The sequence below is a fragment of the Bombus fervidus genome, chromosome 3, assembly GCF_041682495.2.
Source record: "Bombus fervidus isolate BK054 chromosome 3, iyBomFerv1, whole genome shotgun sequence".
Taxonomy (NCBI): domain Eukaryota; kingdom Metazoa; phylum Arthropoda; class Insecta; order Hymenoptera; family Apidae; genus Bombus; species Bombus fervidus.
In genome coordinates, this window is record NC_091519.1 from 10,603,392 (window position 1) to 10,628,130 (window position 24,739).

Genomic DNA, 24,739 nt, shown 5'->3' on the forward strand with positions numbered 1-24,739 from the left:
CGATAGTCGTGGCATCTCTTGAGTTAGATTTGAAATATAAAAATACATATGTACCGAATGGTCTTTATCAAACGAAACGAAAATTTCTTTCGTATTTTTAGTAATTGAAAATTCGTATACAAATATTAAACACATTCTTTATTCCATTTAAACAATTTATTAATGCATACATTATTTTATTGTCTCCATATGCATCAACATAATACAATAATTCTATATAAAATAATGTGTAAAATAATTATATTACATATTATTATCATCAAGATTTTCAATGAAAAAAATTCTAAACGAATATCCTAATTTCGCCTCAACGTCAAAATTCTCGAATACCCTAGAAAACTATAAAATACGAATTATTCATTCGATACGACAAAACTACACCTAAAGTGTCGTACTGCGATCAAAAACAATTATTTAAAAAGTTAACCAAGCCAAACTTCCATCGATCCTCGTGTATCATGATTTCGAATTTCTCGGCAGTGCGGTGTCAATTAAAATAAAATAGTTTTCGAGCAACTCCGGCTGTTCCCACCGAAGAACCTTCCATGGGGTTTCTGCGCGAAATCAAACAAAATTCCGCGTTTCCGAGAAGCCAACGTAAAGCGTAAAGTATCGCGAATTCGCTCGACTGCAGAGTATTTTGTTTGACATTCCCCATCCATAGGGTCGAAGTTCGTCCAGCCGCTTATTGCCTGTGCAGACTTGGCTGAAGCCCGAAGCCGAGTCCTCGAGGCGAGTACTCATCAAACTTCATGCATCCCACCGGCTGTGGCTGGTTGCTGGCTGCTGCGCGAAACTTGCATTCTTGAATGACAAACGACTAGGATTTTATTAATACGAGCCGCTTTGTCTTTTAGCAAAATTGTCCACGTGAGTGGATGAGTTTAAAACGAAGGACTATAATGCAGCTTTTCAAAAAATTCTGATGAATTTTCTCATGGAGGTTTCCTTTTAATCTTTTTACAGGTGAATTTCATAGTTGCAAAGGGGATGGCTAGTTCTCATTTGAAATATATTTGTGAATATTAATATTGGTATTTTGAAGAAAATCCTCCTCGCTTGTGATCGAGTCTAAAATTAATTGGAGCATAAAGAATTGCAATGAAAGTTGTAGAAATTTCTGTGATTCTTTCATGGAAGTTTTGTTTTACATTCTTTAAGGATTTTATCAACGACAAAGTCGATTCTTCTTTCTGCTTGATATACGCACCTCTGAATACTTTTAACAAGATTTCCCTCGTCAGTGGACGAAATTAAAATAGAAAAATTGCAACGAAATTTTTCTGAATTCTAATGAATCTTCTTACGAGGATTAGATTTTCTTTTAACCTTTTTACAGATGAATTTATTAACGTCAAAGACTATAATTAACTTTTTACTCGAAGAAGTCTGGATTTTATTGTAACACGTCAAACAAGCTTTACCACTCTTGCTACTTGTCTTAAAAAAAAAAGGGGGGAAACCTCGCGTGGTAAGCCCGTTTCCGTTGCATGAATTTTCTCGGTAGCAGGCAATTATCAACAGTTATTTACCGCGACACTCTATATCCCGATGAAAGTGAATGATATGACTGAGACTTTAATTAATTAGCATCTGCCAGGTCTGCCACTGGCTGCTGCTGTCTGCTCGCTTCGTTTTCCCAGCTATGTCCTCGTTAGACTATTCTCTCGTGTGTTGAGCACAAGCACGTGCACACATCCACGCATAAATTTGCCAGTTACTCGTTTGTTTCCACAAATTTCCACGGAACACATGCAACGTGTCGCGATCGCTCGATCATTATTATAATCGCGACAACGAGCGCGAGCTTCTCGCTTTCTGTGCACGCTCTTCTCGCAATTCTCTGGATCTCACTGCAGGAGGCCTTCTAAGCAGCTTATGAACTGTATAAGTAATAGTCTCCATTCTCCAGTTCTCTTCTTCCTTCCGCTTCTCTTGTTGCGCCTCTTTTATCTTGCCTCGCAGCTACCTCTGGGAATAGAAAATTGTTTCTACGCTGGTTTAGACTACGGCCAATCAGGCGTCTGAGAAATGGTTAATTTAGTGAGACGAGAAATCTCCGGATTTCGTAAGAGCATGGCTATGGGATGAGCACTTTGAGGATAATTGCTAAATTGGCTTTTGGCTTTCTTGTGATCTCGCATGACTCCATTTGGATAGATCTTGTTTCCTTCTTGACTTTTTAATAGCAATCGTTGGTATTTTTACCGGCTTGACGGAAGGATGAAATAATCGATGAGACACGAGGAAATCAGGAAGTTCTTACATTTACCGTAGAAATTGGAATAGAACGTTGGCGATGGTCGATAACCTGGTTGCGAGGTTCGTTGCTTTCTGTAGATATGTATCTCGTTTATCAGATTTTGCTTCTATTAAAATTTGATCTGTATGGAAAAATAGGTACTTTAGGACGATGAGAAATTTTATAATACGAACGAAATAATTGTTTGCGATTGGTTTTCTATTAGGTTGTCCGAAAAGTCTTTCTTTTACAGACACGTCTTTTACAACGACGACATCTTTATATGAACATGAAACCTAATCTGTGGAACGTTGTGATGTTTATCTTGATAGAAGAAAATCAATCATACGTAATTCGATAAAATAATATAAAAGGAAAAATACTTATTAATACTTTATACTTATTTCTCCTGATTAAAACGTTCTACTTTCTTCTGGTAGATTTACCAAACTTTGGAATTTCCTACTTGATGAAATCCAGAACACGTTCAGATAGAAATTAGTATTCTTAATATTTATTGCTTTTCTAACAGGTTTTGAAGAAACACGTATTTTTGCGAAACTAATGGAGAGCTAACTAGATTTATTTAGAAATTCAGTTAGCAAGAAGAATCCAGAAAAGAACATCCTCTTCAGATCGATATCACAAGATGATGTCCGTAGAAGCCTAATTACAAGACAAAAATGCAACGCCACTCATATTGGAGAAAAACTCAATTACATCAATTGCGTTACAGATTTATTTTAATTATACTCTTCCAATTAACACTTGTTCCTGCTGTATCTCTTCATTCCACTTCATAACACTTGGCAACAGAAAATTCTCTCTCCTGTCCTCTCGTAAGATCAGCAACAGATATAAAGTCGTGCCGTGAGACTTGAAAATATTCCTATACTAACACGTGTGATACTATAAATTAACAATAAAAATGTATTTATTATAACAATTTTATATCACATTCAACTGAGGTAATAATCTTTCAGATATAATTTAATTTAATTCTGTTTCTATAAGAGTCTGTAAACTCTCTTGATCTCTGAAGCAAGATTCTACAAATTAAATCGAGCTTCGTTTAACTGGATTATGTCCAACAATATTTACAATTCGTCAAAAGTAATTCTTTAAACGAATTCTTCGCAACTATATAGCATTAAGATCAAATGATCCTGTTCTTAAATTATCTTGAATCTTTCTTAATGGATATCTTATTATATCTTGCTGGTATCTTCCTGATCATAGTTATACTGTTAGATATAGTTAATTAACGCATTCTATTCCGATAAAGTTAACAGCTTTTCTAAGATTACTTGTGAAACGAATTTCTTTAAACAATCTACACGATCTCATAATGAGTAAATTCTGTTCCAACGTCATTTTCAACTTTCCGGCTGGATATCTATAAATCGCGCGCTGGCGCTGTCAATTAACTTCCTCCGTTTCGATAAAAATAACAATATCTGCGTAAAATAATTCCTGAAACTGGTTTCTATAAATCGGATACTGTAATAATTCTAAAGAAACGAGTATCTATAAATCTCACGATGCTGATAATAATTTCATTCCATTATCGGAACATCAACAAAATAAATTTCTCTAAATTATATAATATTTGTCATCGATTCACTTTCCACTTTATTTCAAGAAATGTTATTTTTAATATTACACATCCAAACTTTGAAACAAACTCCAATAAATCTGACAGTATCGTTAATTAAATTACTCAACCGTTCTAAAATTATCAAAACGAATTGTTCCGATGTGTGATATTTATGATCGGTTCGCTTTCCAATTTTTAAAGCGATTCTTTGTCTTATTTTCTATTTCTTTCTTTTTTCTTTTTTTTTTTTTTAAATATTGTGACGCACAACTTTTAAAGTAAACCCTAAATTACATGATATTTTTCGTTTTATTCCTACAGATTTATCAACTTCGCTAACGAATGTTTATAACACCTCGCTCTTACAATCTAATGAAATATTATTACGTGTATTTTTATGCCACTATACAATACTACCATAAATCTCCCAAATCTATAAAAAAAGTAGGTTTATGTATATAGCAAAAAAATTAGAACAATGGCTGATCTTCTGATATCTTTAATTCGTAAAGTTTATTGCTGATCGCATTCAAATAAAGTATAGATATGGAAACAATAATAATAATAATAATAATAATAATAATAGTCGCTTATCGGTTCTCGTCTATTGCGACATTATCTCGACAGCCACAAAGAATTTTCTTTTTCAATTTGATCTTTTATCAAAACAACAAACGAGTTGTTATCGTGCTATAGTAGCTATAGTATCAAGTATTAAAATTGAAATCAAATAAAAATCCATTTGAATACCTTACAACGTTACTATGCTATATATTTTTAGTTTTCATAAAATTTCGAACTCTTTTACGCTTCACGTTGCATATACACAACATACTGTACTTTATTTTACGTTGTACATTCATAAGTTTTTAATTGCCTGAGAGATAAAAGTATTTGTCTTCGGTAAATTTAGTCTCAAAGTTTATTGCATTATATCTTTTCTAAAAAAAAAAAAAGAAACTTTGTTTTGGAAAAAATTCTATTGCCTTGTTTCCTCTTTGAAAAATTTTACAAGAGAAAACCAATATGTTCCAACATGTTTTTGTTATCGATAAATAATAGAAAGGAAATTTAGTAACAATTTTAAAAGAAAATTACTTGCCGCAAGGATTAACTGGTCGAATTGACTGGTTTTACAAATTTATTTTCAAATTCCTACTTCGTGTTATTATTTCTTTTCCGCATTGATGTAGCGAATTTCGCAACGATAACTAAAAGAATGATACAACGAATTTTATTTTATTTTTTATGTATTCGAACTCAAAATAATTTTGTATCAAAGCTACTTATACCAATAGCAGTCGAAATGAGTGGTATTTGCCAAAGTGTAAAAGGGTCCTTCAATCTGTTTATCGAACCCCAATTAATACGCTTCCTCGTTTTCTACAACTTCGCACGTGTTTTCCAAATGTTTACTGCGTATCATTCGATATGACGATATCAGTTATCAGGAAAATTCCGGATCGATCGTTAGATCGCTAGATGCTAACACTAGAAATATCACAGCAGTGAAAACGATTGGTTCTACAATTTTATAAATGTGTCGACACTCGTTTAGGGATCATGGTGGATTAATAATATCAAAAATGTACTACATAACATGGAATTGCTTCTGTAAGTAAGTAATAAATCAATAAATATAAAAATATTCTTTTATTACGTATTTTTTAAAGACCACTCGTTTTGACTGCTTTTGGTGAAATAGCTTCGTGTTAGCTATCGTTTTGTTCTCGTACTATTTTAGATTATCAGGAAAAAAATCGACAATTTGTTCGAATATAGAAAATATAGTTCTAATGTATTTTTCTCGAATATAGATAAAAATCGCAAGTTAGCCAATTTCTTGCTCAGCTTTTACCGTCCTCTTGTTCCTTTCTAGAGCCATAAAAAAGCTGGCCAGCCGGTGAAACAGCCTCTCGATCCATCGCCGATCAAAACGCATAAAATGTGGCACAGAACTGTCTTTGTTCCACGCACTCGAAATCCCGCTTCGTTCAGGATGAGTTCGCCTCTTTTTCTGCCCATTCATCCGGTGTAATATTCGCGGTGCATCGACGAGAACACTCGCTACGAACCGCGAGAATGAAAACCCAAAGATATAAAACGTAAGAACGAGCACAGTGTGCGCTTAGGTGTCGTAGAAGTCTGTTTCACTTTGTTTTCTCTTTCTGTCACGCGAACCGATATCGTTCGAGTGTTATTGGTACTTGAGTTTCATGAGCATTTGTATACTTATGCAATAAAGTTGTAATAACTGATAAATAAAAGATACTTTAATAATGAAAAAAATAATAACATACAGAATATGATTCGATAACTATAATACAAGTTAAAGGAACGTGATTTTTCACGCAAAAATAATAAATTGAAAATAAACAATGAAACTTTTCCGTTCTATGGTTGCCTTTCGAGAAAATTGAAATTGACAATTTGTCGAGTACATTTGCATTTGACTAATTTCTGACCGAACAAGAATAGGCAATTGGCAGGAGATTATTCTGAATGCAAAATTAAATTGAAAATGTAGATAGAACGAGATTTTTTCATTTGATGTCTCGTTTGTAAGGAAATTAAATCTGAGACCGTGTCGGGCACGTGCAATTTTCTGACAAGCAAGGCATCGTACGAAAGAATTTTATTCCGCATTTTCCACTTATTTTCACGTCCTTTCTCATTGTATCGCGATTTCGAAATCACTCTATATATTTGATTTTCGTAACGTCAACTCTGCGTAGGCAAACTAGATCTCTCATGCCCGAACCTAATTCCTCTGATAGTGTAGCCTTTCAAAAAATTCTCCAATGCTTACGAATGATTTCACTGGTGTTAAGTTAAATGTTTGATATCTTTGACAAAGAAAATAAAGATCTGAAAATGAAGTACCAAGAATACAATTTTGCTTACTACGCAGACAACTCACTGCACAAAAAGACGAACGAAACATCGATAAATAAAAAACTATTATTCCATCTACTTACTCGATACTTGTGTGGGAGAGAGGCAATGTGCCATTAGGTGGTAATGACAAAATCCGCAATCACTTAGTTGCCAAGCCAATATTATTCTACATACGCATACATTTACACAATACCAATGAACATAACTAAAAAGTAAACAAAGTAATGATAAATAAAAGAATATAAATTTTATACGAACTTCAATTCAACGCTATTCAAGAGATACTTATGTAATACATATGGCAAGGAACGAGTAGAAACGAATCGATAATGGTAAATGGTCCCCCATATATTATGCACGTGATAAAATAAACGGCCTCGCGTGACTTCCGGTTCGATTGTAACCCGCAAGAAGTCTTACAGGAGTCGAAACGACGTTTAGCTGGCCTAGCGTTACACACGAGAACGAATTATTTGTGTAGCACATTAAAATACTTATAATAGGCTGTTTAATTTGAATGGCTGGAACGAGTGTTCCATCTATTTTGGTGGAAATCAATGGCTCGATTGCAGCCTCGGTAGCGGGTTCCAAGATGAATTTCAAGCTCGTTTAGAGGATTCAGTTTGCTCGAAGGATTAATCTCGTGGGGATCGAAGTTCGTTTCGGGTTTGGTGATTCGTTGGGAGGAAAGAGGGGGCTTGTGCATTGTATCGTGAGATTCTGATATATCGATGGACGTGTACTCGTCTGTATTAGACAACTATCTGCAATCTGGATTATGCGAGAATTAGTGAAAATGGTGAGTCAGTTATGAATAGATTTCAGAATCGCAGATTGTCATTTACTTAAAATTCTGTAGGCGTTAGAATAGGTTCAACCTTGATGTTATTCTTACTTCTTCTTTACGTCTGTATGTCTCTTCAGATGTCTTCCTTTTTATAAATACTTCGTTCATAAGAAGCGTGGAATACAGAAGAAATGGTAAAATTCTATGGAATAACAAGAACGAATATTTTGAAATTATCTGTATTTCAATGATACCTATCGAGGTATAATATTCATATCGGATTATACGAGGATAACAACGATTTAAAGAATAAGGAGAATAAAAATTGGTCGAATTTAAAAGATTTACACGAAAAATTCTTAATCGCTACAAAAGTACAAATCGCTACGTTTCCAAACTACTGTAGTCTTCAAACTCTTTCAAACTCCTACATTTACGTACATTTATACACATTTCTTCCATTTGAAAACACGAGTTCTCCTCTTTCTTCACTGATATCCTCACACGACACCTAGTGCAACGTTCACAAAAAATAACCAATAAAGTCCTTAACCAAGGCGATAATCCAAAGATCACATTTCCAAACTACCATATTCTTCAAATACCTTGAAACTTCTCCAACTGTAAACGCCAGTACGTATTTCGTTCACTCCCGAAACATCGCACAGGCCACACTCGCAAACTACAATTTCCTTCAAATTCTCTGTTTCTTTCTTTCAGATCACGAAAGTCTTAGCCAGCGTAGTCATGTAATTCAGTGGATCGCGATAGCTCACAGTGTGTCTGATCTTCCCTGAGTGACGGGTAGCCGAACGGTCGTTGAACGGCCGGTGCACAGAACGGCCTGGTCGAACAGGAAGCTCGTCGCGTCTCCAACCGCGAAGGATCGGGTGATGAGCTCAGGGTACCAGGCGACCGGCCCCGACACAACATGTTCCGCTCTAAAATTCGCATTCACACGTGTCAAGTGATACTGCTCACGTCGCTGGTATGGTTCCTGGTGGACGTGATGGTGCTGATGCTCTATTCGGACTGCATCGGAGGATCCGGATGGGGTTGCACGGAGAATAACAAACAGCAAACGTTAACCGAAGAAAGTTTACCTCATTCGAAAGAAGCTTTATTGAAAGAAGAGGAACAGTCGGCTGGACAAGCGAGCAAAAACCGATATAAACAATCGGAATTACATTTATGGAGGCCAGCTAAGGTCGTCCGAGAGAACAAAGGGATGCCTGGCGAGATGGGTGCGGCGGTACACATTTCGCCGGAAGACGAGGCCAGGCAACAGGAGCTGTTCAAACTGAACCAATTTAACCTGATGGCCAGCGATATGATCTCGTTGAATCGGTCACTCAAGGATATTCGATTAGAGGGCTGCAAGACCAAGAAGTACAACAAGTACCTGCCGGATACTAGCATCGTGATAGTGTTCCACAATGAAGCATGGAGCACGTTGTTCAGGACTGTTTGGTCGGTTATTAATCGGTCTCCGCGTACATTGTTAAAGGAGATCATATTGGTGGATGATAAGAGCGAGCAAGGTGAGCCTGAGAATGGTTGGTGGTAGAGGAACTGGGATGGTCTGGTCTTGGGAGTGGTCTCAATAGATGGGTGCGGTTTTGAATGAGTTCATGAGGTTTTGTGTTCGTGCGCTTCTCCAGTAGAGAAACCATTCCATTTGTGGGTAAATCTAAGGTTAACGTGTATACGTTGCTTAAGGAATATAATGGCATTCTTAAGTTTAGCATCGTGTTAGATATTTTTGTTTCGCTTTCTTTGAAAAAGTGAAAGGGATTATGTATTCTATATATATATCTTATAGATTCTAAGATACTTTTCTATATGCTTTCTTGTTTATATAATTGCCATTCTAATTTTTTTTTTTTTTTTTTTTTTTCTATATTTTAAAATATCTTTCATTCGGTCTAAGCAAATTGTGTAAACATTCTCAAAATCTTAGACGATCGCGCACCTTTCTTTCACATTCTACTTTCAAATACTCGATCCTTCTACTGATTTCTAACATTAGAAACTCAACCTAAATGATTCACAATAAACATTCACACCAAATGTCTACGATGTGAAAGTAGCAGGGAAACGTGGCATTATATAGAATTTAATTATTGTCAAGTCAACCAGTTCCTACTGCCGCAATGGATGTATTATTTTTCAATATTCAGTCATTGTGATCTGGTAAACATTGCTTTCACTTCTCTACGCTTTTTTGCTCACGCCATAAACTCGATTCGTAGATCACTTGAAGCAAGACCTGGGGGACTATGTAAAATCGCTACCGGTCCCTACATATGTGTACCGTACAGAGAAAAGATCTGGTCTAATCAGAGCTAGGCTCCTCGGGGCGAGACACGTGACAGGACAAGTTATAACGTTCCTAGACGCTCATTGCGAATGCACAGAAGGTTGGCTGGAGCCTTTGCTATCCAGGATCGCTGAAGACAGGACAACCGTTGTCTGTCCCATCATTGATGTGATTAGCGACGATACCTTTGAGTACATTCCGGCCAGCGATATGACGTGGGGTGGTTTCAATTGGAAACTGAATTTTAGATGGTAAGGACCATCGAATTGACTTTGTGAACAAAGTTCTGTAGCTCAAGACTGGGATTTCCCGATATGACAATTTCAAAGAACTGAGGTCATAATCACTTGAGTTTATGTCTGTACATCATTACATAGCTATTTGTTATATTTGTTTCACGCTTGTTTAATAAACAATTTAATGTCAGACGATTTCTAAAAATTAAAGTTCTAATGACTCGAACTACATTAGATTATCTTCAACTTATAATTAAAGCAAGCTCACTATTTCTGTATAATTTCTGTGTAGTATATTTTATCTTTTTAAAATTATTTGCTATATTTGTCTTACATTTGTTTGTTAAACAGCTTGCTTACTATGAGACGATATCCAAAAATTATTTTTCAGTTTAACTTTAAAAAAAAGAGACTAGCCTTTATAGCATAAGCCTTTATTGTCATCTTCACGGCAATATTTTCTACCGATAGATTGAATTATTTAATTCATTTACTGACACGAAGTTTCGTAAATCTTCAAGGTACAGGGTGGCGCAAAGAGAAATGGACAGGAGATTAGGGGATAGAACAGCCCCTCTGAGAACACCGACGATGGCCGGCGGATTATTTTCTATTGATAAGGATTATTTTTACGAATTGGGAGCGTACGACGAAGGCATGGATATTTGGGGCGGCGAAAACCTCGAAATGAGCTTCCGGGTGAGTATTGATCGATGACAGTATTTACTTTATGCGGTCAGACTATTTAAATGAAAATGAAGTTACAAAACGCGAGCAAATAAAAGTGTTTTGGTCACGAAATACGTGCCTGTGCTATTCAAATTCATATCTAGTTAATAATAAAATAAATAATAATAGCAGTAAAATAATAGTTAATGATTTATATATATAAATCGTTTCTTTTTTTTTTTTTTCATTTGCTTTCACAGCTAATTGCTCGTTCTTAATGCTGTTGGCTCCATGAAAAACTTTCCTTTCTCTGTTATCTATCTGTAGTTGTTTGTTCGATCCTCTCTTGTGTGGCAGAACTTTTATTCGATAATTAACACGAGAATTTGAAGAAATTAAAAATACAAAGGCTTCTTGAAAATTCTAGAGTTAAAAGTAATCGATAATTTTGATGAGAATTGGGCGCTTTGTCTAAAATAATTATCCGAATATTATTAATTTCATTTCGTTGGATAATTCATCCGGATAAAACTTGTTCGTTATATCCATAACAAATTATCTTCCCTATTTCATTATCATTTATTGAGATAATTAACAGGATAATTATTGTAAAATTATTCAAAACCATAATACAAATATGATCGTTAATTGTTTTTGCCCCCCACTTAATTTTGTAAGCGTCTCTTCATATCACGTGAATTTACAACACGTGTTTCACGCATACTTAATCAATTGCTGGGTATTATTATTGATATTATTTAAACAGTACTAACTTTCCATCACCAAAGTGATTACTATAACTGATTTAATAATAACAGTTCGATTAAATTCGTAATCGAATAAAGTTTAATCCGGATAAATATCTATTCGATCGGATATTTTTGATTTGTTACTTGCAATTAAAATTTCTTGTTTCTTTATAATAAATTATCGTGAAAAGATTTTGCCCAACACTGTTTGATACACACGTTGGATTTATTTATTGAATAATCTAGTGAAACGTTTGAGTTTGTGATCCCAAAATACACAGAGGGTTTAGCTATGGACATTTTCATCTTCATTTGTGAAGTCATAAGTACCTTGTAGGTATGGCAATGCGGTGGGACGTTAGAAATCAGTCCATGTTCACATGTTGGACATGTGTTCCGAGACAAGAGTCCGTATACATTCCCTGGTGGTGTCAGCAAAGTAGTTCTACACAATGCGGCTAGGGTGGCCGAAGTCTGGATGGATGAGTGGAGAGATTTTTACTATGCCATGAACCCAGGTTAGATAACAGCGTGTATCATTTCATTTGTATACTTTGTTTTCTTTTTTAATTCAAGTATATCAATTAATAGACAGTTAATTATAGCTAGCCAATCGATAGTCAATTTGTTGACCCTCCTCGAGTTTTGCTGTAGAGAAGTGTGCATTTTTCTTTCTTTTAATTATCTATAAACGAAAATATATAATAATAATAATAATAATAATAATATACTGTAAGAAAGATAAAGAAAGTAAGAACAATTGTAAGTTTAACGTTTGCCATCACATACTAAAAAATTTTATAAACTAAAAGTTACATAAAATACGTTAGTATGTATAACTTAATTAAAAAGTAGGATTGCGAGCATTTACATGTATTTGACGGGTATCTGATACAGCCGATGCTATAATATTATTCAGATAAAATTCAGTTGTATTATAGCACACTTTTTTATTTACTTCGAATAAAAAATTTGATGGAGTATTAATCTAAATATCTTTATAGCCAGTAACGGTCTATAGATTAAAAATATTAACACCCATAGCTATATGTAGTTGATTTATATTTGACTCTAAAATTAATCTTAAGTGTGTTTTTTTTCTCTTTTTTAGTGCGATATTAACCAAATTATCTTTTAGCATTTACCATCGAATTTTATATTAACATAAATGTACGTCACGTATTTTTATCTAAATATATAGTATATATATATTTTTTTTTTCTTTGTGTGTATGTGTGTGTATACGCGCGTGTATGTTAAAGAATTCTGGATGTTCTAGTTACATTTAGCCATGAGATTTGATTTGCAGGAATACTATTGATTTGTTTGTGGATTTACAAATATACTTTGGTATAGTCTTAACCACTCATCCATCCAGCCGACTAACAAAATAAGTTTGCTTGCTTCTTTGTTTGATACATTTTATAAGCAACGATATTATAGGTACCAAGAGAGGAGAACACGAGCGTCCATCTAATCTGAACCTTTTTAATGTATTAGATCTTTTTGTTTCTTGTTTGTTATAAACTGTCCATTTGTAATTGCTAACATACTAACAGAACTGAGTTGGTTAGATATGGATGTGTGGTGGGACATTGGAGATCGTAACGTGCTCGCACGTCGGTCATGTATTCCGTAAGTCAACACCATATACATTCCCTGGTGGTACCAGCAAGATAGTGAACCACAACAATGCGCGACTCGCAGAGGTCTGGTTGGACCAATGGAAGTACTTCTATTACAACATTAATCCAGGTAGCACTAACACCAGCATTTCTGGAAAGAGAATAGACTGCAATATCGCTAACATCATCTTAAACTTTCTTTTTTCTTTTTTGGGATTTACTCTATCTCGCATGAATTTTTTTCTATCGGGTGATTGGTACGCTTTTATAAGTTGCATTTAACTATAAAGCTTAAGTGCAGTTGGATACCAGCTACATGCGCATATATCAGATACCCGTTAATATTAGGAGACTAATGGAGAAGTGCCTTTTTGTTTCGTCCATCTCTAAAGCAAGAAAATGCTCTATATAATAGATGTAATCTCAAGAAAGAGGGTTATAATAGAAAATAAAAGACACAGTGAAGAGATTACTCTATTCAATCTAAAGTTGCCTTACATTTTATTTTCAAAGAGGTACAGACTTACTTTTTCAAATTTAACATGTTAAGAAAGGTCAATGTACGATAGCACAATTATTTCCAATAGCAAGCATACAGCATCAGTACAGCACACATGGCAATGTCTTTATTTTGGCACATACTTTTAACACACATCCTTCTTTCAGTGAACAGTCATATGTATAAGCACACTATCGCATTATAAAGTCTATAAATATTAATCAAATATTATTATTATTCAATTGATCCTTCTGTTCATAGGAGCCCGAAACGTAGCTGTTGGAGATGTATCTGAAAGAATTAAGTTAAGGGAACGTCTTAAATGTAAAAGCTTTAGGTGGTATTTGGAGAATATTTATCCAGAATCTCCTATGCCACTAGATTATTATTATTTGGGTGATGTACAAAACGTTGACACACAATCTTGTTTGGACACTATGGGTAGGAGAACAGGTGAAAATGTTGGAATTAGTTACTGTCATGGATTAGGTGGTAATCAGGTCAATAACTAAATCTTCTTGATTTCTTTGAAAGTAGTAGATTTTTCAGTATTATTGAAATATAATTTTTTATTTTAATTAGGTGTTTGCTTATACTAAACGACAGCAAATTATGTCTGATGATATGTGCCTTGATGCAGCTAGTCCCCAAGGTCCTGTCAAAATAGTGAGATGTCATGGTATGGGTGGAAATCAAGCATGGGTTTATAATGAAGAGGTACGATGTAAATAATTTAAACGTAATTTTTTTTAAAAAAGTAATGATATTTCATTAAAATATACATTTATTTTTAGACAAAAATGATCAAACATACTAATACAGGACATTGCTTGTCGAAACCTCGTTTGAACGACGCAATGCTACCTGTATTAGCATCTTGTGATTCGCATAACATCGGCCAAAAGTGGATTATGCGCAGTAAATTCAAATGGCAGGCCAGCTAATACGAGGTGTTTACAAGTGCAACATTTATATGTAATACTTGTTGATTTATTTAATGCTACATTGAAGGACTGATACTCAAGAGACTTCCATATATTGAAAAATCAAGGAGAAGCACTAGTATTGTACTTCATGAAAACAATTTAGTATCACGTTTTGTCGATCTATTAAACGTCGATGGGATTAATAGTGATCATAAACAAGAAATTGAGTACACCTTGAAACTGAGAGATTGAGGTTGATGCTTTTTAGTTATATAGGATTTATTTACTGTTACTAGCAGTATCGTGTATTTACTGCCATTTTTCATGGTATGCCTTCAATGATAAATGCACAAGTGTTGAAAGAAAGAAACCTATTTCCGACTGTGTATGGATATGCACAAGTGATACAAAGAGACATGTATGCGGACATTCTTCTTTTTTTCTTTTCTAGTAAACAGTAGAGAGGAAAGCATATCAGACCACTGTTATAAATAAATAATTGTTAATACAAAAGAGAGACATATTTGATAATATGGGATGAGTGCAATGCTGGATGACTGGAAGATATATCAGTGCACTGAAACACAGATATGTTAATAGTATAAATGACGTATTACTACAGGGAATGAATGATGGAATGCTAGTGGAATTATTGTGACACTACCGATTACGATTTAGAACTTGTATTGTACAATTTTCTAGCAATTAGGGAAGAGCACTGGATCTTTTTATACTGATATTTCTAACAGTTCCTTGTTGCATCTCGTTCATATATAATTTAGTTGTTACTTTCTTTTTATTCGTTTAAAAAGATAAATGTACTTATACCTGAATTCGCCATAGCAATATGAGATTAACGAGATATCGTTTAAGAGTATAAAAAAAACTACTATTGACTGTTATTCACTGTACTGTTATACTTTAAATACTTTCTTAAATTCAAGACAAAATGTCTTCCGCATTTTCTTAACAAAAAGAAATGCTAGATATCTTTACGATGTTCTAACATTTTACATAGCTATAATTCTTCATAGATTTGGACCATTTTTGTTTTCTGCATATTTAAAGCGTGCTAAAAATTTAGAGTGCAATATTCTTGTCGAATAAAACACGATGGAAAAACATTTCGTGTAACTAATGTAAAAATGTTGTTATTAGATTCTGGCGCCCTTCCCTTGCATTACATTAAACTAAAGTTAAACATCTTTCGTACTTCGAAAGAAGAGGAAAAGGTAGTCAACAAAGTAAAGCAATGTTTCTGGAAAATGTTCGCTAATAGTTATACTCACATTCGAAGTTGGGGGAAGAAATTAACTGATTCTATAACTTTAAACGCGCGCGCGCGAAGAAACGCATTAAACTACATCTATAATATATTAAAATATATATGACACTAAAATTTCAATTTAGGAACCTTAATGTCAAGAAATATACTCAATCTTAAGTTACATGAAAGAATGGTGATGGTGCAACAAATTATCGCGTCTTTACAGCTTAATTATATATTTAATTATTCGTGCAAGACGATAGTATTTATTTTTGTACAGCAGTTAATTTTTATTAAATCAATATATTATTTGAATATGCGTTTAATTGTATTAGCAGAATTTGTAGATAATTTGTTAGTCGTTTTAACTGATAAAATTTAGTTAAATTCAAGTAAGTGCACAAAATATAGAAAAAAAAAAGATAAAGTCAATAATAATTTGTAAACTATAAATTATCCATCGCATCGTGAATTATACGTATTGTTTTATCATCTTTATTTTACTTCATCTTAGGCTTAGAATTAGAATTATTTATAAAAATTATATTATTAACAAAAATAATTGTAAGAATTACATTGGAACATTAAAGATTACTTATTGGCACACACATACGAATTAATAAAATTTATTTTTAAGAAATTTTCTGTTACATAAGAATATTTATGCATATGTATGTAAATACCATTTAAGTAAAAAAATCTACTTTTTCTATCATTTATAATAAAGTCAAATACTAGAATGAACATACCTTCAAAGACAATAAAATATTCTATATATGTTCTATTGAATTTAAATAATATATGTGCATAATATTTAATTTCAACAAACAGTACTTTTAAGATATTTTTTTTAAATTGCATACTCCTTTAAATATTAGTTTGATCGAGATAATATGTATTCCTTTTTTATGAAAAGTTCTCATCAAATAACCAAAAGAAAAAAATTTATAAGGATTATAAAATTATTCTAGCAGAATTTAATATACATTATTAGAACAATGAAAACATAAATATAAGTAAGTAGATATATCATAATTTTGATGTGCCTCCAAAATAATTTCTAAATATTCTTTCTAATAAAAAAGAAAAATTCTACCCTCATATTATCAAATATTGCTTCAAAAAATTTAAGTCTTATGTATCTTGTTACATTGTCATGAATCTATTAAATACGACACAAAATAATCTTGTTTTTTAATATTACCCCTTTACCAGAATAAATCTAGTAACTGATATCTTACAACTAAGTAATACTAAAGAGTCAAAAGGTTAAATAAAATAGACAAAATATCATTATGAACTACATATTACATTTATTTACTGTTCTTTAACTTCACGTAACCTCCTGACAGCAGATCTAACAGAAGCAGCAGCTGTTGTTGAATATACCCATGCACCTCCAGCAACAGTCCTCTTGCAACGTTTGCAGGACCAGATACCCACTACACTCCGTTTCATAGCATCCTATAATAAAAGAAATAAAATAGAAATTGTAATCTTTATTTACTTCACATTACTGATTATAGGATTTATCTCTCACCTTGCCACAGAAGGTGCAGGTATATTTGCTGTGCTGGGTAATTTCCATCTTCTTAACCATCTTCCTGAGAGAGGCACCATATCGAGTACCATATTTACCAGTGATTCCAACCTTCTTCGTGCGTTTAGCCTAATAGATAGACATAATCGTATTTCATAAATTAAATACCTCTACCATCTATAGCCTAAATGTATTTATAGATCACAACAATTGAAATGATAAAACATTTATTTACAAAAGAAAAAACACTTGTTTGACACTAATAGGTTAACCAACCATAATTGTCTTTATAATATTAATCTTTCTGACAAACTTTTATTATAAAAGAAATTAAATATATTGCATTATTTTGTTTTTATTTCATAATAATTAAAAGTTTATTGCAATGTGACAATTAAATAGCGATTTAACTATAAATGCAAACATAACCTTAAATCACTATTTCTACACAAATTATTTGCAATAAATAAACAATATACACAGAAACATTTTATCGGTGATCCTTTTCAATACAAAATTATCAACTTCATCAATATTTTAATAAGATTCACAAAATATTACCAAATAACATATCTTACCATTTTACGCAAATATGATATACGTTCCAAAAGAACCGGAAAAGAAAAGAGATTTTAGAGTCCGATATTCACTACCCGTCGTCGTCACCGGAAATCGTAATGCAATGGTGCATTTACAAAAGGCGCGAATTTAAATCGCGCATTACAGAAAATAAACGAAGACATTCTCACGCGTACTCCTAAATAAATACTAGAATAAGTTATCACGATCATTTTCATCATCTTCGAAATACCTACAGTGGCTACAAAACGTATCGACAGATCATTGTATTTATTGTAGTATTCACCTACTAATTAAATAGGTTCCAAGTACATTAAATTTCGTATTACGTATTTAGTAGTACTTTCATACAACTACAAAAGTTGTAATGACAATTAGATTTGATACTATAAAAATGAAATGCAGAACCTAATAAAGAAACATTACATTGAAAAATAAGGATGCGTGCCAATACTTTTTGTCTAAATCTCCTAATACAAGAACATACGTTTAGGTACAGCGGATATGCAATCTTAAGTAACCAAAAAATTTTCATAGGCAGATATAGTCGCACAGTTGACCTCAATACCGAAATCGTTACGTTTCGACAAAGTGTACGTCTGAAATACGTGAAGTGAAGTAAGTGAATGTGAAAAATAAAAACCGGAGTGTTTATACCAGTTCAATTAATTCATAATAGAGATTAACTCTGCTTCGTTCAGTAATCATTTTGGATGATCACTTTGATTAGAAAGCGGATGAAAACAATATTTTTCCATGAATAATTTGCGTTGATCATGCAGAGTGAAAAGATGTAAATTCGGCTTTAAAAACATTTCTCCTTCTATATCGCCACCTGTATTCTTATTCTGCGCGCCATTTTCAAACTTTTTCATTCCTCATTCTTATTGTACAAATCTGAATTGCTCTTTGAAGTCTGTTTTATATCGATTTTTACATTATGTTCTTATTCTGTTCGACAGAACGATCTTACAGAATAACTAGGGTCTTACATACAGAGTCCTACAGAATATTTCTTACTCAGTTGTTCTTATTTTTATTTACTTAAATAATTATAGAATTATTCGATATTGTGACATTATAAAATTACAATGTGTCGTTAGAAATACATTTTTTCTTATATTTAATTAACGTTGTTATAAATTCGAATACAATATAAATATAAATATAAATATACAGCGGCTGACAAAAGTATTCGAACACTTACCATAGATGATTTTTATAAATATATTATGTGCATTGTACGAAACTTTTTAAAATTTCGTTAGCACTATACTGAGACATAACTATCGTGATTATAATAGTAAAATTTGGAGCCAGTCCGAGAATATATATAGAAGTTATAAGAAATTTATTGCAAACATATACTTAGTGAAAAATTAGTATACAGTATGAATAGTAATCTAAAACATGCAATTAAAGCTAAAGATAATATCACTACATATTGTGGCTTATTAATACAGTAAATAATTAATTGTTCAAATATTTTAGTGGCCTTTGTAAAGTTTATGCTTTCAATAAATATCTTATAATTTTTATATCTTTATAACATTCCCATCACTGTTTCAAATTTTACTAATATAATCACGATATTCAAAATTCCAATACGTAATTTATATATAATGAATAATTTCAATATGTTTCGTGTAATATAAACATAAAAAGTTTCTAAGAGTGTTTGAATACTTTCATGAGCTAAGTAAGTAGTTTCTAGTCTCTGTCAAGGCTGGTCAAGGATTCGTCGTGTACACTGTGCAATGACGTGCATGAGAACGTTCCTATAACTGTCCTAAATAGTATTATCTGTTTCAGTGTCCTTTATAGTTTGGTCAGTAGTAGACTCTACACTACTCTACAATTTCTAATTCATCACAAGTCACAAGCACCCCACCTATAGAAAAAAAAGGAAAAAAAAAATAGAAACAGTGACGTGTACACGAACATTGAGAACGCTCGAAAACCGGCCTGAAATGACGTAGCCAGTGGATCCCAGACTAATACTAGCCAAACCCGTGCGCATTAAATCAGTGTTGCTCACTGTTGGCGATCCGCGGGCTAATAGCCTATAGTGATTCACTGATCGCTTATCACTCCGCGAAACCGCTAACCGTGGCACACGTCGAATAAAAGCGCGAGAGTGTCAATTGGTAACAAAAGCACCGGTTAACGATGGTCGTTAAAGTCTACATATCGGGTATCAGCGGCAACAAGGAAGTGAGTGGAAAAAGAACGTAACCAAAGAATATCAAGATATTTTATCCCCGAGACCGAGTAACGAGAAAGAGAGAATGTATGCGTGTCTGTGTATAGACCTATTATATATGTGTGTATGTGACTTAGAAGAGAATGCCAGATTTACGGGCACCTGAATTCTTATTCGATATTTTCACGTTGGATCGAATTACGTCGGAAAAACTTCACGGTCGAGGCGTCGATTAACGACCGACAATGTCATCGAGTGAAAATCTTTATTGAACGTGACACACTACACGGTTTATCGATCGAAATGATTCATTTATATACGCGTCTAACGAAATGCCAGTTATCCCTTGATTGAATGTATTAAAGGACATACATATGTTAGATTCAGTTAACACGATTGCCACACGAATTTTATGTACATATTTTACACTGTCAGTCGTAATGGATTAAAATATACTACACTATAATTTTTGCTGAATATTGTGTTATATTTGCCCACTTTCTCTCTGACAGTGTTATCAAAGTCAGTCACATTGTTGACAATTTCTTAATTCGCGAAATTTATTTTAACCTCAAAAATTTAGTAACGTAGATCATCGATGACCATCGTGGCAATTAACGTGTTAACAAACTGATTGCACCTCGTAATTTTGCGAGAAATGTATACATACAACGAAGAGATACACAGAATGCCGAGGGATACATATTCCTGGAATATAGCCAGAGGTTTTGGTTAATCGAATCTTTGGATTAACAATAGGATTGTTAAAGTGAATCTATTTGAAATCGTTCGTAGAAATTTTGTAGATTACAATGACGCAGTTTCAGAGGTCTGAATGACATTTTGTAAAATGAATAAAAGCTTACTTTTTTTGTTTCACTTTCCTTTTATGTATCTATTATTTTAACTAGTTTGATACATATTTTGTACTTTAGTCGTGAATGGTTCTATAATGTTTACGTTTGACGTTGTAAGGAAAACTTATGTGGCTTTGATCTTTTACTCAATTTTTCCTTCAATCTCGATCAATGATCAATTCGTGTGCATTTTTTCGGCACCATTTATAATACCGTTAGATTTTAATAGTCGCTGATAAGATTATAACGGCATACGTTTTTGTTTGAATCGATACGTTATTTCATGTTGCGCCAGAGACTGAAACAGATGAAGTTTCATTTACAACTTTCGAAACTTGGTCTTTTACCAGTAGACTGCGGACTTCTATGCATTTATGAAAAATTGGAAATTGTAAAACGCACAAAATACGTATAGTATGCAGAAATACATATAATATCTAAAGTATAATAATCTGTAATATTTAGTGGATGAAACACTTCTGTATGTAGGTTTCATTTATTTAGTTGCATTCATGAAAATTCAAATTTGCACTTGTCTACTTTTGTTAGTGGACTACTAATGTCCATGTATTTATAAAAGATTTAAATGTGCAAAAGTGTACATTATGAAATATAGGAAATATTCAAACAGTATTCAGCAAGTGAAATAAATTTTTATTTAAGTTCCATTTTTTATTTATGATAAAAGTTAGTATATGAAATAAAGATATAAATTTGCATAAACATTCATAGCCTACTTATTAATAATTAAGTTTAGATTGTAAAGAAAATATCTAGGCTTTATATTTAACTGAATTCTTTTAGGTAAAAAAGAGGCAACAACGAGTATTGATGATATTAGATAGCAAAAATGTAGAGTATGAGACAATTGATATAACAGAACCAGGGAAGGAGATGGAAAAGGAATTTATGCAATCTAATGGTATTGCGAGAGATAGTAAATATCCATTACCTCCACAAATATTTAATGAAGATGAATACTGTGGGGTAAATGTCATTATATCAATTCTGACAATTTATAATCTAAGTTATAATAAACAATAATAATGATAAAAGCTAAGAAAATCTAGCTTCAGAAATTAATAATAGATTATACATGATTCTAAAACTTAAACTAGAAATTCTCTAAATGTCACGCTTGAACTATAAATGATTATCATGAATCATCCCACAGGATTATGAAGATTTTGATTTGGCAAATGAAATGGATGAATTGGAAGAATTTTTGAAAGTGGAACCACCTGCTAGTGGAAAAGAAAATGTTCCTGATTCAAAACAAAGTGAGGAAATTCAAGAAAATGGAAATACTACAAGTCGAGAGGTAAATATTGTTGGTAATAGAACTCTGTTTAACAATTGTAAGGAGAATGTTAAATGTACCCACATATGTTACTTAATTTATATGTATATGTTTTTTTAACATTATTCAAAAACTTGATCTGTAATCATCTTAGTTATGTTTATTTGCCGGTGTTTTGTCCTTGGTACTAAATTTGTACCCTGTCCATACTAACTACTACATGTTTATTTTAGCCTTCCACAGACAAAGAAGCAACTGCAATACAAGCAGAAAGGTAAGCACTATAGATACATTGATTGCATAATTTTGCGATCAATCGTTTAAATTGGACAATTGCTATAGCTGTAAATATGTGTAATTGAAATTATTTGTTTTTATTTCTACATAACAAGTTGTTTAAAAAATAAAAATTGTTTTATTATAAATATTTTAATTGCATTTTTTATTTGTTGTCTTAGTGTTGAAGAAAGAACAACTTTACCAAGTGAAAATGTACAGTCAGATGAACCTAAATCTATAGAAAATGATGGTGAAACAAAACCTGAAGAAGATACTACGGAACATACAGAAGAAAATGTTGAAAAAAATGAAGAGAAATCTGGTGACCAAGAGAAAGAAGAGTAGATGTGAAATAAACCCATATGATCGTGGGACATTTTATATTTCTTTAAAATCCTTGGTTTTCCACTGAAAAGGATGTTTTATAAAAGCTATATTTATCACACTTCTAAGGCTGAGTGAAGGTACTGCCAAGATAATATTTCTGCTTTCTGCAGAAAATATAGTTAACAGTATAAATGAAGCATAAGCGATACTTTTATAGAAATATTTTATATTTGAAATCGAGCATGTTTTCACCATCAGATTTTTTATCTGACTAGAAGATAATGAATTTCACTTTTCTTCATATCAGTAGATAATATAAATTTTTTAATTTCTTATGCTGATATTTTACATTGTTTATATTATATTTTATTCTTTATTTTTAAACGAACCTCTAATAATGTGCTAGGAGTAATAAATTTTCAGTATTGAGAACGCTTTTTTGTCCTGTTACTCGCTAAAACTATAGCAATGAATTTTAGATAGATAAATCCTACTTAGAAATTTATTTTTTTGTCTCAAATTTCTTATTCATTAATTATTCTTAATCATTTTATAATTACATTAAATTGTTTATAAGAGTTTATTAAGTGTCCTTGTATATTTATCAGTGGTCCAAGCTATAAATTGTAGACTTACCATTTGTACTGATGAATGGCTTCCATTTACAATGATTTGGTCTTAAATTATACTAGTGTCATTTGATTGGTTTTGTACGAAATTTCTAAGAATGTAGTTTCCTAGTGTGTAGTAAGTTCGGACAGTACGACACTCAGTTTTGTATGAAATGCAATTCTTATAAAAGACGACACGAAATTAGTTATAATAGGTTGTACCGATGATGTCGTATACACTAACGATTTTTTATGGTCAAATGCATCCTAAAATAATTCTCGCTATTACTTCAAAAAAACGTTAGGTTTAATATAGGTCAGATTTCTTAGTTGCACGTGATATATCTGATAAATTTGTTTAATTTGTTACGATTATATTTACAATCTAATTCGCATAGATATTCCGTAATTGAAAACAGGAATAGAGTAACTTATAGCTATAGCTGATTTCTTTTTCTCATGCTGAAAATGTTTACTTATGAGATCAAAAATGAGTGAAAGTTTAATGGAGATGTTAAAACCCTTTTATCAAAGGCCTATTCATTATTGTCTGTACAAAAATTTGATATTGATTACATATATTTATGCAGTGTTACTCATCCAAACAGCTTGAAATAGTTTGTTTTACAATATACACACTTACTGATCAGATAATAGACGGGTATTAATCACGAACAAATTCAAAGCTTTATGCGAGTGTTATGAACTGTTTTATTATGAAATGAAGGTGTAAAGTATCGAGTTCATTACACTACGTTTATGCATGAGATAAAAAGCCTGACTAATTTTAATATAACATACCGCAGCTTTTGAATATCAAATATATGCTATTAAAATCAGACTAGGAAAAAAAGAGAAATTAAAAGCTTTACACATACGAATCAAAATGTCCACCTCGTTCTTAGAGAATGATATATTCACGAGCAACAGGTGTTGGACATGAGCATCACAGTTAATAAATTTTAACATTATATGTATTGAAAATATATATTTACAAGAACAATGTTCATTATACATGATATATATAAGTCATGCCAATCATTGTTACATACATATAAAAATTTACTAATAAATACTATGATAGAGAAGTTTAAAAATTTGTCTAATAATTCCACATATACAGCTTTGTCATCTATTCAAGTGTATCATACGAATCTATTCTATGTACCTGTCACTAATCAACATTCGCTGGCTGTTAATTGAATTTATACATTCTAGGAATGTTTTT

General features: G+C 32.5%; 3 protein-coding genes across 6 annotated transcripts in view; 2 read left to right on the forward strand and 1 right to left on the reverse strand.

Moving 5' to 3' along the window:
• Pgant5 (polypeptide N-acetylgalactosaminyltransferase 5) overlaps positions 1–17,000 on the forward strand; it is a 39,894-nt gene extending 22,894 nt beyond the window's left edge. For 3 of the 4 annotated variants that reach the window (XM_072000537.1, XM_072000538.1, XM_072000539.1), the window contains 7 exons: positions 8,245–9,065; positions 9,777–10,095; positions 10,602–10,779; positions 11,836–12,016; positions 13,884–14,122; positions 14,205–14,339; positions 14,417–17,000. In XM_072000537.1, the coding sequence (XP_071856638.1) occupies positions 8,456–9,065; positions 9,777–10,095; positions 10,602–10,779; positions 11,836–12,016; positions 13,884–14,122; positions 14,205–14,339; positions 14,417–14,566 (1,812 nt within the window). In that variant the 5' untranslated portion in view covers positions 8,245–8,455 and the 3' untranslated portion in view covers positions 14,567–17,000. Of the gene's footprint in view, positions 1–8,244; positions 9,066–9,776; positions 10,096–10,601; positions 10,780–11,835; positions 12,017–13,072; positions 13,254–13,883; positions 14,123–14,204; positions 14,340–14,416 lie in introns of all 4 variants that reach the window. The other variant, XM_072000541.1, reaches the window with a different exon arrangement.
• A 105-nt stretch (positions 17,001–17,105) lies between these two features.
• Rpl37a (ribosomal protein L37A) lies at positions 17,106–18,076 on the reverse strand. Its single transcript, XM_072000542.1, has 3 exons — positions 17,934–18,076; positions 17,356–17,484; positions 17,106–17,279 (listed from the first exon to the last, which is right to left on the reverse strand). The coding sequence occupies exons 1-3, from the start codon at positions 17,934–17,936 to the stop codon at positions 17,133–17,135; spliced, it is 279 nt and encodes a 92-aa protein (XP_071856643.1). The 5' UTR covers positions 17,937–18,076; the 3' UTR covers positions 17,106–17,132.
• A 1,639-nt stretch (positions 18,077–19,715) lies between these two features.
• Positions 19,716–24,608, forward strand: LOC139985785 (SH3 domain-binding glutamic acid-rich protein homolog). Its single transcript, XM_072000513.1, has 5 exons — positions 19,716–20,148; positions 21,799–21,981; positions 22,169–22,315; positions 22,528–22,568; positions 22,753–24,608. The coding sequence occupies exons 1-5, from the start codon at positions 20,104–20,106 to the stop codon at positions 22,916–22,918; spliced, it is 582 nt and encodes a 193-aa protein (XP_071856614.1). The 5' UTR covers positions 19,716–20,103; the 3' UTR covers positions 22,919–24,608.
• Positions 24,609–24,739: the final 131 nt, after the last annotated feature.

What these genes read in the sequence shown, in the direction of transcription:
- Rpl37a (XM_072000542.1), bottom strand. An exon ending in CCTGCACCTTCTGTGGCAAG is followed by an intron (nt 17,280 to 17,355) that starts GTGAGAGATAAA and finishes CTTTTATTATAG; the next exon opens with GATGCTATGAAACGGAGTGT.
- LOC139985785 (XM_072000513.1), top strand. Translation starts at nt 20,104, where the DNA reads ATGGTCGTTAAAGTCTACATATCGGGTATCAGCGGCAACAAGGAA. An exon ending in GTATCAGCGGCAACAAGGAA is followed by an intron (nt 20,149 to 21,798) that starts GTGAGTGGAAAA and finishes GAATTCTTTTAG; the next exon opens with GTAAAAAAGAGGCAACAACG. An exon ending in GAAATACTACAAGTCGAGAG is followed by an intron (nt 22,316 to 22,527) that starts GTAAATATTGTT and finishes TGTTTATTTTAG; the next exon opens with CCTTCCACAGACAAAGAAGC.